The following is an 18,215-nucleotide window of genomic DNA, read 5'->3' as shown; positions in this document are numbered from 1 at the left end:
GTTTCCAGGGGTGCCTGAGTGGCTCAGTCGGTTAAGTGACTTTGGCTCAGGTCAGAATCTCACTGCTCTGTGGGTCTGAGCTGCTGATAGCTCAGAGCCTTGAACCTGCTTCAGATTCTGTGTCTCCCTCTCTCTGCCCCTCCCCCATTCATGCTCTGCCTCTCTCTCAAAAATAAACAAAAAAAATTATTTTTAAAGACATGTTTCTGCAGATGAGACCAGACCACTACAGTTCTTCCCATCTCCTGAATTTGCAGTTTAGTGTTCAAACGTTTGAATTATGGAAAGCTGTATCTGATAGCTGCTAATGAAGAAATCATACTTCTGTAATTATCAAACAATTTAGCTTGATCTGTCATGGTATTCTTTTTAAAAGTCTGCTTCATTGGATACTGGAAAGAATTATTAATTAAAGCATGTCTCCCAAGTATGTATCTTAAAATACAAACAGCAAAAAACCTACTTTGTACAGAATCAAGGACATACTTTCCTATTTGCAATGAACCACAAAGATAATGGCTATTATGGAAACCTACTTTGAGGCTGTCAGTGAGAGCTCAAAGTCAGTCAACTTTTCTACTTCAGTAGCTCCTCAAGTTGAATCTGGCCACAGAATTTACACCAGCAAAACTGTTTACTCACCAAATGTTTCATTATGAGTGGCTAAAATCCAAAGGCAACAAATAGTTTGAAGGAAAAAAAAGAAAACAGAGCCATACAAAGCTTAGATGCAGCTGTTAAGAATGAATTCCTTACATTTTTTAAAACTCCAAACAGACCTTTATTTTTACTCACAAAATAAAGATACACACAACTAGCTTAGAAGCAACAAAGGACAACAGTTTCAAGTTTTAAAAAAATAACTCTCCCTCATCCTCCTCAACTTCCACCTCCAAGAAGGGAGAGGAGAGCAGAAAGTGTGTGTTTTTACTTAATAATTTTATAAAATTTAAGAGTGCAGTCTCCAAAAGCTTTACATTCCCCTGCCGCTTTCAACCTACAAGTGAGAACAGCCAAGATTAAAAAGGATAGATGATTACACAAGATCATGATCTTTAAATCAATCAAGAAAACTGCTTACTTTGTAACAGAAACAAAGTTCTCCATCCTTTTAATTGTAAAGATTAAATTGTAGTTGGAACTAATACAGTCATCATTTACAAAAAACTCTGCCTGCTCGATTTTCTTAAGGCAATGAAGAACTTACTGCTCATGTGTGATGAAGGATCTTAGCTTTTCATTCGTAGAAAAAATGGACACATTTCCCTCTCCTTTAAGGTATCACAAGCAATTAGGGATTAAAAAGGGAAAATGCAAATCCTAAAGTCATCTAACACTTTTCCTATAATTCCAAAGAGAGAACAATGAAAAGGTGTTCGTAGGTTTCAAAGTCTATATAATAACACGGAGGTTTGAGAAAGCTGTAGATTTCTCAGATCTCATTTATAAGTTTAATGTTCTAGAAAAGCCTTTCCTCCAAGGAAAACTCGTGATCAATAACTGAAGTGAATTATACAATTCCACTTCCCACTAGTCTAAATTCAGTTGCTCAGTCTAAAGCCATCCTTGAGAAACAAAATCCCATTTGTACAGTACCGTGGTAGCTAGTCTAGTAGTATTCAGAAAAACCTCCCCCTGCTACCCCCTTTAAAGGGCCTTCCTAGTGGTCTCCTCTGTAACAGTCCAAAACAACATACTGTTTATCGTAAATGATATATTTTAGTAGATAAATATATTAAGACTAATCAAAACATCTCTTTAAGAATAAAATATCTTAGCCCTTTGTGTATCAAATCAGAACCTGAAAGGTAAAAGAATGTACATTATTTTCAAATATACAAACTATGTGCTGAAGTGTAAAAAAAAAAAAAAAAAAAAAAAAAAAGTCCTTTAATTGAAGTCAATGCTCTGTCCATGACGCGGTCACCAGGATGTGTGCTAGGAGACGGGCCTTCCATGTTCAAGGTCGCTCCTGCCCATTTCTACAATGAAGCAACAAAAGCCAATGTCAGCCACTTAGCATATTCTAAACTTCAATTACAGAAGCACTGTGACTCATTTGGAGACTATAATTCAAGCAACAAATTACAAAAAAATTTACATAAAACCTACATGTAAAATTGGCAACTCATTCCAGAGAGCAAAAAAAAATATACAAACATCTTCCTCACACAGAGTGTGAGAAGTTTTCTCACATTAGCTTAACCAATGTTACTTTAATCAACATGGTGCTATTAAAAAAAGGATGCAGTCTTCTGGTTGGTGAACTAGTGTATGTTTTCAAAAGTAAACCAGACAGCTATGACGACATCTGATGATGATGATGGTGGTGTCACTGCCCACAAAAACAACAAAGAGCATTTCCTGTGTTATATATGTGACTCTGTGAGGTAAGGATTAGGATGTTATTATGCTCATTTTACAGATGATGAAACATGGGCACAGAGACATTAAACTATCTTGGAAAAGGAACTGGTGGTTCAAAGTCAGAAGGTTTCTTACAGGAATAGAGTACTTCCTTAAATACAGAATCAAATACTTCAACTCACCTACAGTCAGAGCCAAGAAGGTCAACTGGACAACAGAAGGAGTACTCACCAGGGAAACACAGTCTCTAGTGAGTAGTCTATCATTAGTAAGTTCCACATTTTATTTCTAGTTGCTCCGAAGAGCCTAGTAAATGTTTTCTCAACTTTAAGTGAAGCCACATTTTATTCTGGAAGTACTAGTGTCTGCTTAAGAGAACTGATTTCTTGGGAGTACCTGGGTGGCTCAGTCGCTTAAGCGTCCAACTCTTGGCCCAGGTCATGATCTGATGGTTCAGGAGTTTGAGTCCTGTGTCGGGCTCTGCTTCGGATTCTCTCTTTCTCTCTCTCTCTCCCTTTTTCTCTGCCCCTTCCCTGTGTGCATGCATGTCCTCTCTCTAAACTTTTTTTTTTTTTTTAAAGAATATATTTCTCCAATTTAATATTTCTCAAATTATATTGGTACAATGATAAGGTGGAAAGAACATGAACATTTAAATTTACCTATCAATTTACTCGTGAACAAATACTTGGAAATTAAAAATAAAAAAGGACAAAAACAAAAAACAAAAAAGAAGAAAGCAAACACACACACAAAAGGCAGGTGTGGGGAGTGGGCCCAGCTTCTTCAGAATGTATCCAACATCCTGTTGTTTTATAACCTAGCATCTTTTTCCACTTTTATTTTTATGCACTATTTCTGTGTGTGTGTGTGTGTGTGTGTGTGTGTGTGTGTGTGTGTGTGTGTGTGTAGGGGTGATTTTATTTGTATAGAATACATTTCCAAGGACGAAATATCAGCTTCAAAGACTATGTATTTTTAATTTAATAGATGTTGTTACATGGCTATTCAAAAAGGCCAGGGGGCGCCTGGGTGGCTCAGTCGGTTGAGTGTCCGACTTCGGCTCAGGTCATGATCTTGCAGTTCATGAGTTCAAGCCCCACGTTGGGCTCTGTGCTGACAGCTCAGAGCCTGGAGCATGCTTCAGATTCTGTGTCTCCCTCTCTCTGCCCCTTCCCCGCTCATGCTCTGTCTCTCAAAAATGAATAAATGTTTAAAAAAAAATTTTTTTAAAAAGGCCATAACAATTTACATTTATAGCACAATGTATGGAAATGCCCATTTCTTGCATCCCAGCCAGCAATAAATGTTAGCTGTCTTTTGAATTTTTTTCTCATTTGAACACTGGAAAGTGATATCTCACTGCTATTTCAATTTGCATTTTCCTAATTAACTTGCATTTGGATTTGATCTTTTCTTGTTTTTGTTGTATACCTGCACTTGTAGTCTACACTATGCACTATTTCAAATGATAATAATATCCTACTTCTAAGAGGGGAGAGGAGATGCTGACAGACCAATGCACGGCAGATAACAAGAGTGCAGGAAAACGTGGGGGACGCTTAGGGTGAGTCTTTATCGGCCTTTAACTATCTCAAGGGTGGTCAAGTACTAGAGAAAGGAAAGTTAGTTTTTTTTCTGGAGACTGAAGGCAATGGCAAAAATGACACTGGCACGCACTTGGGCTCAACTGGACAGGATGGATTCTAAAGGTGGTTCCATCCCAGCAGGCAACCAGGGAGCTGGCTGGGAGAATGTCCTTTCTGCATTCCAATGCTCGGAAATGGGTTTTTCCTTCTCTTCCACAGTGTGCTCTTCTTCCTTGGCTACTGGTTTAAAACCTAAGTTCTAGTATTTGTTTATTTTTGCTTCATAGCCAAACATAAAACTGATTCAGTTTGAGTTTTACTGATTTGGGAAGATATGCTTCCTCTTCCCGTATGGAAAAATTCAAAATTGGAAGCATCAATTCTTCCCAGTTAAAATAAATTCGATTATAATAAAAATTTTCACTCAGCAGAGTAATTTTAATTTTTTAGAAAAATGCAGAATAGTCCAGAAATGTTTTTAAATTAATAAAGGTGAAAGAATTTGCCTTGCCAATATCAAAACATATGTAATTATTATTCACTAAAATGATTATAATTCACTAAATATTGGGACAACTGGTTAAACATTTTGGGGAAAAATAGGTTAAACCTTCCGTTAAGCTATGTGAATTAAAAATTTAAATGTAAAATACAAAACCACAAATATTAGCAAAATATGGGTTAATATATTTATAATCCTGAGATAAGGAAGACCTTCCCAAGTTAGTATGCTATCAAAGGCAGAATCATGAACATATGTTGGGACTAGAGAAAAATTAAACATTTCTACTAGCAAAATATACCAACCAGTCAAAGGACAGACAAACTGGGGGAGAAATATATGTCATACATCTGACAAAGATCAAAGAACTCTTAGAAGCAACATGAAAAAATTAGTTTCTCCAGAGAAAAATAAGGATGAAACAGGCAACTCCTGAAAGAATAAAAATGACCAACAAATATGAAAAGAAGGTCACCTCATTAGTAATTAAAAAAAATGCAATTCACTCTGTCTCCTCTCTCAGAATGACAAGAAATAATCAGACATCTAAGTGGTGAGGGTATATGCATAATAAATTCTTTTTTTTTTTTACTTTTTAAACAATGTTTATTTATTTTGAGGAAGAGAGAGAGAGAGAGATTGAGAACACTCAGGCTCTTGGGGCAGGGAGGGAGAGAGGGAGAGAGAGATTCCCAAGAGAGATTCTGCACTGTCAGTGCAGAGACCGATGTGGGGCTGGATCTCTCTCTCTCTCAAAAATAAACAAACATTAAAACAAAACAAAAAAAGAGTCAGATGCTTAACTGACTGAGCCACCAGGTGTCCCTACACAGCGATTTCTGAGTGTTAAAAATAAAGTCGCCAAAAGGGTGCGGTTTAAAGAAATTACAGTGAATCTAAACTGTAATACTATGCAGCCACACAGAATCATGCACCTATTGATACAGAAAAGAGCTGCACACATTAAGAGAAAAACAGGTAACCTAACAGCACATAAATGATATGTGATTAAACACAGAAAAACATCTGGAAAGCTATTTATCAAAATGTTAAAATGGTATTTCCAGGTGTCGGATCACAGTTTCTATTTTTCCTTTATGTTTTTCTGCATTTTATGTATTTTTTCATTTTGTTCCCTAACTGCTAGCAACATTGTTTTAAAACCTGGAAGGCACTTACCTAGTAAGGCTGTGTCTTCACCTGCATCTTCTTTAAAGCCGGCATCACACTGCAGTGCAGACTCACTAGTGGAAGAGGATGGTAAATTGTTCCCGTCACTTCTGTCCTCCTCTTGTAGAGTAATACTCAAATTTGCAGCCAAAACACTCCCAGGGGTAGATTCTGGAGCGGGCATCTCCTGCACATCCTCCACCTCTCCCTTGAGAGACGAAAAGAAAATACCTTGTCTGGGTAACACATTCAAAGCTTATCTATCATCTCCTAATGATTAGGCATAATCCATACGGAATATTTTTATACACAGAATCAGGCAAGAACATTAATGTCTTCTTTATTTAGCAACATCAGAAAATTAATTACTTCTCAATAAGCAGCTTTCTAAGACCTAAACGGTATTTATTTTAAAAACCATTTCCCACCTTGACGTAAGCAATGCCACCTTTAAATTCTTTATTGACAGTAAGTGAAGCTTTGTCATAGATGCATTTTCCCTGCTTCCTGGACAGAGGGTGTGAATCAGCCTGGCTGTGGCCGTGAGCTAGGATTACTGCCTCTAACTGTCGTACTGTCTTACTGCAGGCACCAGGGTTTGGGGGAAGAACACAGTATCTGAAAACAGAGGGCTTCAGACTGCATTTAGTTCACTTAAAAACAATCAATTGTGGCTCCCTGAGGACAGTGTCTATTGGCTCTCAGTCTACCTTCAACTCTCCTGTGTGCTGCTTTAAAGAACAGGACCATGAAAGTGACATCCCGGTCTTACATGGAGGCTAATCCAGATACCTTTCTGATTAATACCAGATTCAGGCCATGTTGTGAGAGAGGAAACCACTAGGTCACCTGGTAAATGAGCAGTGGCTTTTGGGTTTACTGTGAGCCTGGGCTTTACGTGAGAACATGGTGTTTGTTGCACCTCCCTCACCGGGCTCTCAGGGTCAAGGGCACGGCTGGCACGCTGCTCCCACTGCCACTCCTCAGGGTTTTAGAACCGCCCTCCTGAACAACACAGCACACAGACTCCTCCTCACTGGTAACTGAGACTCCCGACACAGCAAACCACGAATCCTACTGAGTTGCTAGAAAGTCCAAACTCCCACCCAGCCCACCCTTATCTGTTTTCCCAGATAGTTACTGAAGTGCCTGACAAACTGGACTACCTGCCAGTCTCAAAGCCCACACGGTCATACCCCTATCTGCAAAATAGTGATTGGTCAGACAAACTCTTTAACACCAGGCTCAGACTCCCCTCTTAAAATACCACCTTCTTATCTCCCCACTCCACCTGGTGGAGTAAATTCCTCCTTCCTCCATTCTCCTCAGCACTTCAAACATACATCCTCTGCTACACTGTGCGCGGGTGTGTCCCCTGGCCCCCAAAGTCCAGAAAGTGAAATCCCCAAGAGCCCACAGGCAGAAGGGCTGCATCTCACTTGTCTTTGTCTCCCCAAGTCAAGTTTCGATCTAGCACCTGAAAGAGTGCTCCTTTGATACATGCTTGCTGAATGAATGAAAACAAGAGTGACAAATGGACCATCCAGGAGGTTACAACTGCAAATGAAAGGACCACCTCCCAAGTCCATGTGAAGGACTGACAGCAGCTCTCTTACCAGTCATTACCATATGAGAGTGTCATACCTATGAAACCCAATGCAGGATGGGCCACAGGGTTTAAAGAAAATGGCCATTCATCCAAAAAGTAAAAACTAAGGGCAAGACAAGTTAATCTCTTACTATAGGTTTCTGTTCTTCAAAAAAAAATTACTTTCTGAGGACATACTCAAGCTTTCTGAAATTAACATTTTAACAAATATACATACGTAGATATATTTCCCAAAACAAAACTCACAACGATTAAAGTCTCAGTACTAAGTTTAGCGAAATATCTTTATAAAAACTTTTAGGGGGCACCTGAGTGGCTCACCCGGTTGAGCATCTGACTCGATTTTGGCTCGGGTCATCATCTCATGGTTTGTGAGGATGAGCCCTGTGTCAGGCTCTGCACTGACAGTATGGGGCCAGACAGGAAGGGAAAGAGGAAAAGGGAAACCTTTGCCAAGAAAAACATCTGTCAAGCTCCCTGTATTGTATTGGTTAAAATCCTAGGAAGGTGCACTCTCTTGTCTGAGCTACAGGCTCAGTTCACTAAGTTTCAAGTTCACTAAGAAAGCATGTTATACCCTGCTAAGTAGAGCCATCATTATTAAAAACCATAAACTATAGAAATTCTAGAGGAAAGACAAAATTTCTAGACATTAAAGCGGGTGAAGTTTTCTTTCAATAAGACAGGTCTTGAATGCTGGCCAACCCCCCCGCCCCCCCGACGGCTCTTTCTGTGTACCTATGGTGAGGGCATTCTGGGACTCACACTGAAAAATATAATTCACATAAAATTACAGTAGTAATTAAGGCAGCAGGCTCTCAACTATCTTTCCAAGGCTCACTAAGCTAGAAGATGACAGGGTACCTCGAGGACTATTATGGCTATAAGGTGCATGAAAAACCTCCTTGTGGTCTCTAGCTCTACCATAAACACTATAAATTTTCTAAAAAAAAAAAATGTTTAGCAATACAAGAAGTTTGATACTTAAATGACTTCTTCCAGAGATCAGTATTTCAAAATTATTTACTGTTTAACAATCAAGAATATTTTAAGACATTAATACATTATACGAAGACTCTAAAAACAATTAAAAATACAGCAATCTAGAGAAATCTTTTTTCCCCCTATGTCTCCCCTTTTGGGTGGGACTACTGGTTAAAAGCTTATACCTAAGAATTAAGCAAGCTGGTGTCTGAAAGCTGATTCCCCAGTAACTAGCTGTGTGACCTAAGCAAGCTACTTGGCTTCTCTAAGCTCAAGTTCCTAATTAGAGAAATAGTACTTACCTCTTAGAGCGGCCTTGAGGACTGCATGTAATAATGTACATAAGGCCCTCAGCACATGGCTGGCTACGATGAAGCACCCCCTTTCACTCTGCCCTCATGTCTCTGTTTTCTGAGGAAGGACCTATGACCACCTGAGTACCACAAACTGACAGAGCAAATTCCACATGGGACCAATTTCCCCAGCAGGATTTGGTTTCGAAAGCCAGGAATCTGAGGCCTTGTGGCAAAGAGTGTTGGCTTCAGTTTCCTCGTATGTAACATGTGTGCCTGGAGCCAGAAAATGTAGGAGGCTCCTTTCATTTCAAACTTTATAATTCTTGTTTATATGACACTGATGAGTATATATATATATTCTGCAGGGCAGCATACCAAAGCTCATTGCTCTAAGCAATTACAAATTCTCTGGAGGGAAGCATCTGGCCGTATTAGTCTATAACCGCAAAGGTAGCAGTTCATTAATTTTTTGGGATGTCTTAAAAATGCATTTTTAATCACGAGGAAAATTTCTTCAGAGAACCACAAACATGTTAGAAGGAGCACTTAATCTGTTCCTCTTGCCTCTGGTCAGTAATGAAATCGCATCACTCAGGAAGAACCGGGGCAGAGATTGAATATAAACAAAAATGTAACAAACCCAATATCCCAGGGCTTTGATGACATCAAGTTTACACATTGGACACGTGCGGTGATCCAAAAGCCATGGGTCAATGCATATTCTATGAAAAATATGCCTAAAAAAATTAAGTATGTGTTAATGTTTTAAAATAAATGTTTATATCTTATTAAGGAAACAACACATTCTACTAACTCACCTTCTCAGAACAAGTTAAGCAACTTCAAATCAACATTCTAGTCTATTCACTTATTCTATGTCATTATCTATTCTATTTCCCATGTTAAACAGAATCTGGAACTTACAGGGAAATCTTCCCTTCACTCCACAAAAACAGCACGGTTTATTTTTGCTTCATGCTAGGCTATATTTTTATGTGCGCCTGTAACTTACTTAAAAGCCTTTTGGGAATAAATGTGGCATAAGTAAACCAAGAGCAATAAACTTATCCTGAACTCAGAGTATCTTATAGAAGTTCATGAAATGAATCAAATGGAAATACAGCAAAATATAAACAGATCGTCTTAGACTGTAGGCTTAAAAGAAAGCACTTAATTTCTGTCTTAACTGTGTTTTTGTATACACCATGTTTTTCTAAAATGATCACTTTCAGAATCAAAAAGAAAAAAAGAAAAATTGCCTACATATTTTCTTTTACTGATTTGTCTTAGTTGGCTCACTTTGCCTCCTACCTGGTGAATCTGTCTTCTATACATGGTGAAGATACAGAGTCAGGAGAATGGGTAGAGTACCCATGGCTCCAGTGACCACTGTGTGACGTGATGCTGGCAGTCTGAACCAGCTGTTCAACCTCTCTGTATCTACACCCCAGGCTGTTCTCAGCAGCCGACATGCAGTGTGCTTACAACCGTGCTGGGCACAGGAAATACTGAGCAACTGTTATCACTATTAATGCTGTTGTTTGAAGACCTCTTCTTCATACAGAAGTCTGACAGCACAGTTAAAGATAAAAGAACTTAATTACAGAATACAGTCTAGCCCAGCTTGTCTTCTGTCCTTTCCATCCTCAAATTGAAACTGAAGCTGACTGACCCAATGGAATGATTTTTACAGAAACACAAAGGAAACGTGTTGGCTTTATTGCAAAATTTGTTAAATAAAGCATGGGAGAAAATGGGGAGAAACAAGTAAAAACCCCAGATCAGGAGACCAGGAAATGTGCACATGCAACATGTCTGCTTGTGAGGGTCAAGTATGAAACCCAGCTCAGCTATCAGGACAGATCTGGTGTCACAAAGGAAGTGAGCCTCAGGCCGCTCACTTGTGCTGTATCCCAAGCATTATTTTTAAGTCAGAAAGACTGGCCCTAAAGCATCCTACAGTAAAAATCCTTTCTGATTTTAATAACTTTCTACAGGACATACTGACCCAATACATTAAGGGCCCACCACACCAACTTCATATAAAAGCCTGCAGACTGAAGTTAGCGATCTTTATTCTGGAAACTTTTGTTATTCTGATATTTATTTGTTTTCTCTACAGAATTACTGAGAACTAAATCTACTATAGAGTACTTATATATAAATACTGAAGTACTTTGTAAACACAAAGCAAACCATAATTACATATTAACTTCTGACCTATTTCTCCAATAGGTGAGAAGTATAATTAAAACTGATCAGACTCTAAAGTATATTGTCATTTTGTACATCTTTCTGGTAACAGCCATTCTTCTAAATGGTTATCAATAAAGTATCCCATTATTTAATTAAAAAAAAAAAAAAAAAGGAAAGCTTGACTTCCCATTGCTAAAGCAAAGCCCCTAGCATACCTAAAGCAAGAAATATTTATTTGGCAGAACCTACCTAAAGCACTACACCCCAGCATGCAAACAATAGCAGACCACTGCCCTCCCCGATCGACTCTCTGCTAACTATACCTGGCCGCCCCCCTTGGGGTCCTTCACCAGTCATGCTTCAGTCTCCTTACTCCGACACAGCATATCTTGCATGGCTAAATGTGGGATGGGATTCCCAGGTTCCTAATGAAGCCTGCTTTAGACTAGAAGCCAAACAAAGATACATAATGGGTCTGTCTTAGGACCTGAAGCGTCCTAAGCAATTTGAAGGCAATATAATCCAAATCCAGGAGCCTCGAAGGCTCCAGCTTCCTTCCTAAAAGATGAGACGATCACAAGATCATCACATGATAGCAAGATCCTTACATCATAAAAAAACACGTTAACACTTTTGTCGGAAACCTGAAACATAGTGGGTAGTTTGCAGCGTCTCAGGAAGTAACAAGGACGTACTTGCATGGCAGAATTCTGATAACATCCTTCACTTTAAAATTCTCAATACACACCGCACAGTTTTCTGCATCAACGTCGACTCCCTGTAAAGAGGAAAGAAAAGAGTTCACTACATCCTTGCTACACGGTCTATGCTTAGTAAAACTCATCACGTCCTGGCTAAAACAATGACCAATTCTATACTACAGGGGTGCAGCCGGAAACTAAACACAATCTTTTCCCCACTGTCCAGAGATTTTTTACAGAAGCTGCCTGAAAAGGAAAAAATGTCATTGTCTACCTAATCAGACACCAACAGTTTTTAGCTACTAGGGGAGTGTTCATGTGTCTTTAATGTTCACGTTTTAAGGGTTATGGAAATAAATGTACATGCTTGCTTTACAATGTTAAGTTATTTTTCAAATGTAAAACTTATAAGGAGGATTAATATCCAATAAGATACTCATTTCTAGAATCATTAAAAACTAACAAAAAATCACTAGAATTTGCTAAAGAACATGGTTTCAACTTGTAAATGAGAAACACAAATGGCTAAATATCTGAAAATGTTCACCTCACTAGTGATAAAAGAATCACAGATTAAAGTCAATTACTGTTTTTCTTTTTTTTTTTCTTTTTAATTTTTTTATGTTTATTTATTTTTGAGAGAGAGAGAGGCAGAGTGTGAGCAAGGGAGGGGCAGAGAGAGAGAGGGAGACACAGAATCCGAAGTAGGTTCCAGGCTCTGAGCTGTCAGCACAGAGCCTGACATGGGGCTTGAACTCATGAACCATTAGATCATGACCTGAACCAAAGTCAGACGCTTAATTGACTGAGCCATCCAAGCACCCCTCAATTACTGTTTTTCATCCATCAAATTAACAAAGGCAAAAAGAAATAAAATGTGCTGGAGAGGAAAAGTCTTGTGACAAAATTCCCAATTCTAAGAATCTATGAATCACAGACCTTTTTGGTGGTATCAGCTTTCCCCCCGTTTCCCTGGGTACCCCCCATATTAAACCACCTGGCCTCAACCAATCAACCAAAGCAGGCATGGCCAGAGTGGTCATCTGACCCAAGACAGGCCAATGAGACTCTCTTTGATTCCGGGATAGATTCAGAAATTACAACCAGTGTCTGCATGTAGCTGCAACTTTAGCAAGTGGATTGTATGGGAACATGGCTACCCTGTCCTTATGTAATTATTTAAAAATACCCTGAGCCATGTGTATCACTTGCTAGCAAGCAAGCAGTAAACACTGATTATTATTATCAAAGATTATATGAAAATTTCTTAACATTTAAAATGGTATGGTACCACTAAAGTAAATATTATCACTTGTTTTATCATATGCCATGCAAAAGTAATGAAATAATTTAAGTTTATTTATTTATTTTATGAGAGAGAAGAGAGCATGCACACAAGGAAAGGGCAGAAAAAAGAGGGAGAAAGAATCCCGAGCAGGCTCAATCTTACAAACATTGGGATCATGACCTGAGCCAAAATCAAGAGTCAGACGCTTAGCCAACTGACTGGGCTAGCCAGGTGCCCCATGATGAAATAATTTTTAAAGCCCCTAATGGTTTGCCAGCTTACACATTACTGTGAATGCACCCATAAGAAAAGAAAAACTAGAAAACAAACCTGTCTCTAGAACTGGACATCATGTAGATTTAAGAAAACACACTTTTCAGTACAAGTTCAATCAAAATCATCAGAAAATCTATGTATGTGGTGCCCGGCTGGCTCATTCGAAGAAGCATGCGACTCTTCGGTCTCAGGGTGGTGAGTCTGAGCCCCATTTGGGGTGTACAGATTAAAGAAATAAAACTTAACAAAAAAACAAAAAGAAAAAAAGAAAGTAAGAAAGAAAGAAAACCCATTTATGTACCTCACAGGCCATTTAGGGATCCTTTTTTTTAAAAAAAAAGTTTGTTTATTTTTGAGAGAGACAGAGACAGAATGCGAGTGGGTTAGGGGCAGAGAGAGAGGGAGACACAGAATCCAAAGCAGGCTCCAGGCTTTGAGCTGTCAGCACAGAGCCTGACACGGGGCTTGAATTCACAAGCTATGAGATCATGACCTGAGCCCAACTCAGACGCTCAACCGACTGAGCCACCCAGGTGCCCCTAGGGATCCTTGTTTAACCATTATTTTGACAACTTAAAAAAAATTTTTTTTTAACATTTATTCATTTAAAAAAAATTTTTTTTAACGTTTATTTATTTTTGAGACAGAGCATGAACAGGGGAGGGGCAGAGAGAAAGGGAGACACAGAATCGGAAACAGGTTCCAGGCTCTGAGCCATCTGCCCAGAGCCTGACGCGGGGCTCGAACTCATGGACCGCGAGATCGTGACCTGAGCCGAAGTCGGACGCTTAACCGACTGAGTCACCCAGGCGCCCCAACATTTATTCATTTTTGAAAGACAGAGCATGAGCGGGGAAGGGGCAGAGAGAGGGAGAGACACAATCTGAAGCAGGCTCCAGGCTATGAGCTGTCAGCACAGAGTCTGATACGAGGCTCAAACCCATGAACGGTGAGATCATGACCTGAGCCTAAGTCAGACGCTCAACTGACTGAGCCACCCAGGCGCCCCTATTTTGACAACTTTCAAAAACAGTGGAATCATATTTTCAAAAATGTTCTATTTAAAATATGCTCTGTATAGGAAGAGGATATCAATTTACTTATGTTCTCAAAGATTCAATTCAGTATATTATACATATAAGCCTCTGTTTTCTCATATTTTATAGACTGAGACTTCCTGCTATGGAGTAAAAGACATTTTCTCAGGGGAACATAAAACTACATGCTACTCAAGTAACAGGCCACATCTAATGCATGTACAGTTTGTCACAGGCTTTCACTGGAGACTCTCTCCCCAAGGACCCTCAGTGATCTGTACATCAGGTGCTAAACCTAAGCTGTGACATGAGAAACTTCTATTATTTATTTTTTTACTTTTTCTGTTCAGTACACATCTGCATGGGAAGAAACCAGTACCCTGCACAAACTATTAAAATTCAACTGTTACTTCTGTTTAAGGCATGAGGGAAAGAATGGCAGCCAATGATGTAATTCCAAGAGTATCTCCATATTAATATTCTAAATAACCCATTAATATCAGAAGCCAAAGTTAAAAAAAAAATCAAAGGCCTATATTTAATGAGTATTATGTTTTCCTCGCCCTCCTCCCCTTCCCCCTCCTCCTCCTTCTTCTTCTAAAGATTTTATTTTTAAGTAATCTCTACATCCAGGATGGGGCTTGACTCTACAACCATAAGATCAAAAGTCTCATGCTGCACTGACTAAGGCAGCCAAGAGCCTCTAATGAGTATTATCTGTTTTAAACCTTTAAGTTGGTCAGAAGAGATACATACAATAAGTATGGTTATTTTTGAAGGGGGAAGAGAGAGTGGAATAAGTGAAGTCTCAACAATTTGGTGAGATGTAAGAAAAAAGAAAAAAAAGGGGGGGGGAGCACTTGGGTGGCTCAGAGCGTCTGACCTCAGCTCAGGTCATGGTCTGTGAGTTTGAGCCCAGCATAGGGCCCTGTGCTTATAGCTTGGAGTCTGGAGCCTGCTTAGGACTCTGTGTCTCCCTCTTTCTCTGCCCCTCCCCCACTCATGCTCTGTTTCTTTATCTCTGAAAAATGAATAAACCTTTAAAAACAAAAACATGGCACAAAAACACTCAGATCAATGGAACACAACAGAGAACCCAGAAATGGACCCACAAACGTATGGCCAACTAATCTTTGACAAAGCAGGCAAGACTATCCAATGGAATAAAGACAGTCTCTTCAGCAAGCGATGCTGGGAAAACTGGACAGTGACATGCAGAACAATGAACCTGGACCACTTTCTTACACCATACACATAAATAAACTCAAAATGGATGAAAGACCTCCATGTAAGACAGGAAGCCATCAAAATCCTTGAGGAGAAAGCAGGCAAAAACCTCTTTGATCTTGGCCACAGCAACTTCTTACTTAACACGTCTCCAAAGGCAAGGGAAACAACTGCAAAAATGAACTACGGGGACCTCATCAAAATAAAAAGCTTCTGCACAGAGAAGGAAACAATCAGCAAAACTAAAAGGCAACTGACAGAATGGGAGAAGATATTTGCAAACGACATATCAGATAAAGGGTTCGTATCCAAAATCTATAAAGAACTTATCAAACTCAACACCCAAAAAACAAATAATCCAGTGAAGAAATGGGCAAAAGACATGAATAGACACTTCTCCAAAGAAGACATCCAGATGGCCAACTGACACATGAAAAAATGCTCTACATCACTCATCATCAGGGAAATACAAACCAAAACCACGAGATACCACTTCACACCTGTCAGAATGGCTAACATTAACAACTCATGCAACAACAGATGTTGGCAAGGATGCGGAGAAAGAGGATCTCTTTTGCACGGCTGGTGGGAATGCAAACTGGTGCAGCCACTCTGGAAAACAGTATGGAGGCTCCTCAAAAAATTAAAAATAGAACTACCCTACAACCCAGCAACTGCACTAGTAGGTATTTATCCAAGGGATACAGGGATGCTGTTTCGAAGAGGGCACTTGCACCCCAATGTCTATAGCAGCACTATCAACAATAGCCAAAGTATGGAAAGAGCCCAAATGTCCATTGATGGATGAATGAATAAAGAAGAAGTGGTATCTATATACAATGAAGCATTACTCGGCAATCAAAAAGAATGAAATCTTGCCATTTGCAACCAAGTGGATGGAACTGGAGGGTATTATGCTAAGTGAAATTAGTCAGAGAAAGACAAATATCATATGACTTCACTCATATGAGGACTTTAAGACACAGAACAGATGAACACAAGGGAAGGGAAGCAAAAATAATATAAAAACAGGGAGGGGGACAAGACATGAGACTCTTAAATATGGAAAAGAAACAGAGGGTTACTAGAGGAGTTGTGGGAGGGGGGATGGGCTAAATGGGTAAGGGGCATTAAGGAATCTACTCCTGAAATCACTGTTGCACTACATGCTAACTAATTTGGATGTAAATTAAAAAAATAAAATTTTAAAAAATGATAAAAACAAAAACAAAGACAAAAACAAAAAACAACGGAATCAACCAAGTCAACCAACAAGTCAACATGGTTATCCACACTTTACAGCACAGAAGACAGACTAATAAAAAAGTAAATACTACTTCATTAGCAACTGTTTTCCTTTTAAAGAATCAATCCTCTAAGAATCTGAGGTTCTAGATTAGGATCTGTCCTATTCCAAAAATGCTTTAAAACTCTGGTATGATTTTGACCTTTTCAGTCTCATGTTGGCCATGTCAAAATGTTTTCTTTTTTTAAATAGTTTTCAGTACATCTGTTCTCCCCCTCTCCACAAATCCCAGTGTTTTTTCCCTGCAATTAAGGGAATCAGAGAGAATGGATACACAGCCTTAGATTTAACAGAAATGAATTTAAACTATCAAAGGTCTATGGTCTAACAGAACTTGGAAGTTCTTTAGGTTCCTTAGAGTCATCTGGGACTGACCAACAGGAAGAACTTTCTTAGCAAATGAACATACCGGTCCTGTCCAGTATGGTAGCAACCAGCCAATGGGGCCATTTGAGTATTTGCAATGTAGTTAGTGTGACTCAGGAATTGAATTGTAAGTTCAATTTCATTCTTTTAAATTATAATAGCTACATATGACTAAAGGCTACCCTATCTGATGGCACAGGTCTGGAAGGCTCTTCACATGTGCAAAGGAGTATTTCTGCCAACCCTTCTCCAAAATGAAACATGCATGCAACTTAGTTCTAACTCAAACCAGCCAAAACTCCACATAGTCAAGGTGAGTTTAACAGAATGGAAAGTTTTACTTAGACATATAAACAGATACGTACTTTAAAAGAAGCAAACAAAAAAAAACCTCATGAAAATATTACCTTTTCTCCATGCTTTACAGTATGAAGTGGAAGCTGGCCAATAATTTTCTTAGCTTCTTTTCTATGACTCTTAGGTAGGAAAAATATCATCATTAAAAATTTTAAGTCACTATTTTCAAAAATTTACATAAGCTTGTAGAAAAAGCTTCATTTAAAAAACAAAGTTGAATGACTACAATGAAAATAACAAAAACTAATATTTACATCCTAATGTATAAAATAGCCACATATAACTTAAAGAGATGTTTGATCAAGAATACTGATTTTCAACTCCATGTCTGAGGAAGAAACCAATTCTCACGTTTAAATGTTGGCAAGAGAGGAGTAAGCTGAGGATCGGGGCCCCACATATTCATCAATATATTAACGTCTGTCCCTAAAATGAAGGCGGCTTCCTATGCAGCAGGTGCCAGATGACCCAGAAACGACTACCAGATGCCAGACGACTACCAAAGCCAGAGAGGGTGGCTTTTCAAGACAACAGGATAAGCATGAAATTCAAAGGCCTGTCTTTGGAAGCCTCTGGCTCTTCTTTTACTGCCCTCCTCTTTGTTGTGACAGAGACACTGTCTCTCTGCAGAAAAATTGCCTTGAAAGTTGCCCCACAGTGGAAGCCGGGAAGGCCTTCCCACTCTGCTCCTTGCCTTCAGGCCTAGTGTTCTTTTATTTTAAACACAGAACCAGGTCCACTCTACCTCAGGCCTATTTATTACCTCTTTATGTCTGAAAAAGGCAAAGATGGTATCTGCAGGAGCAAAACACGCAAAAAGTGGCCCCATTTAAAGGTATTTAATATCCTACAGAACAGAAAATTTAATATATTCTAATTAAAAAGTTATTTTCAAAAAGTTGTGTTGTAATTAAACAGTATGAGTGAAAATGAAATTAAGAATA

The 18,215-nt window shown here is 39.0% G+C and overlaps 1 protein-coding gene across 2 annotated transcripts in view; it reads right to left on the bottom strand.

Moving 5' to 3' along the window:
• Positions 1 to 757: 757 nt before the first annotated feature.
• RNF149 (ring finger protein 149) overlaps positions 758 to 18,215 on the bottom strand; it is a 29,661-nt gene continuing 12,203 nt past the window's right edge. Inside the window, exons 3-7 of one of the 2 annotated variants that reach the window (XM_019450604.2) lie at positions 17,322 to 17,390; positions 11,409 to 11,491; positions 9,158 to 9,254; positions 5,638 to 5,836; positions 758 to 1,982 (exon numbers count right to left, since the gene is read on the bottom strand). In XM_019450604.2, coding sequence (XP_019306149.1) covers positions 1,939 to 1,982; positions 5,638 to 5,836; positions 9,158 to 9,254; positions 11,409 to 11,491; positions 17,322 to 17,390 — 492 coding nt within the window. In that variant the 3' untranslated portion in view covers positions 758 to 1,938. The remainder of the gene's footprint in view (positions 1,983 to 5,637; positions 5,837 to 9,157; positions 9,255 to 11,408; positions 11,492 to 17,321; positions 17,391 to 18,215) is intronic. The other variant, XM_019450649.2, reaches the window with a different exon arrangement.

This window comes from Panthera pardus, unplaced genomic scaffold (genome assembly GCF_024362965.1).
Source record: "Panthera pardus isolate Hobbes unplaced genomic scaffold, ASM2436296v1 HiC_scaffold_25, whole genome shotgun sequence".
Lineage (NCBI taxonomy): Eukaryota > Metazoa > Chordata > Mammalia > Carnivora > Felidae > Panthera > Panthera pardus.
This window is presented reverse-complemented; position numbering and strand designations above follow the sequence as displayed.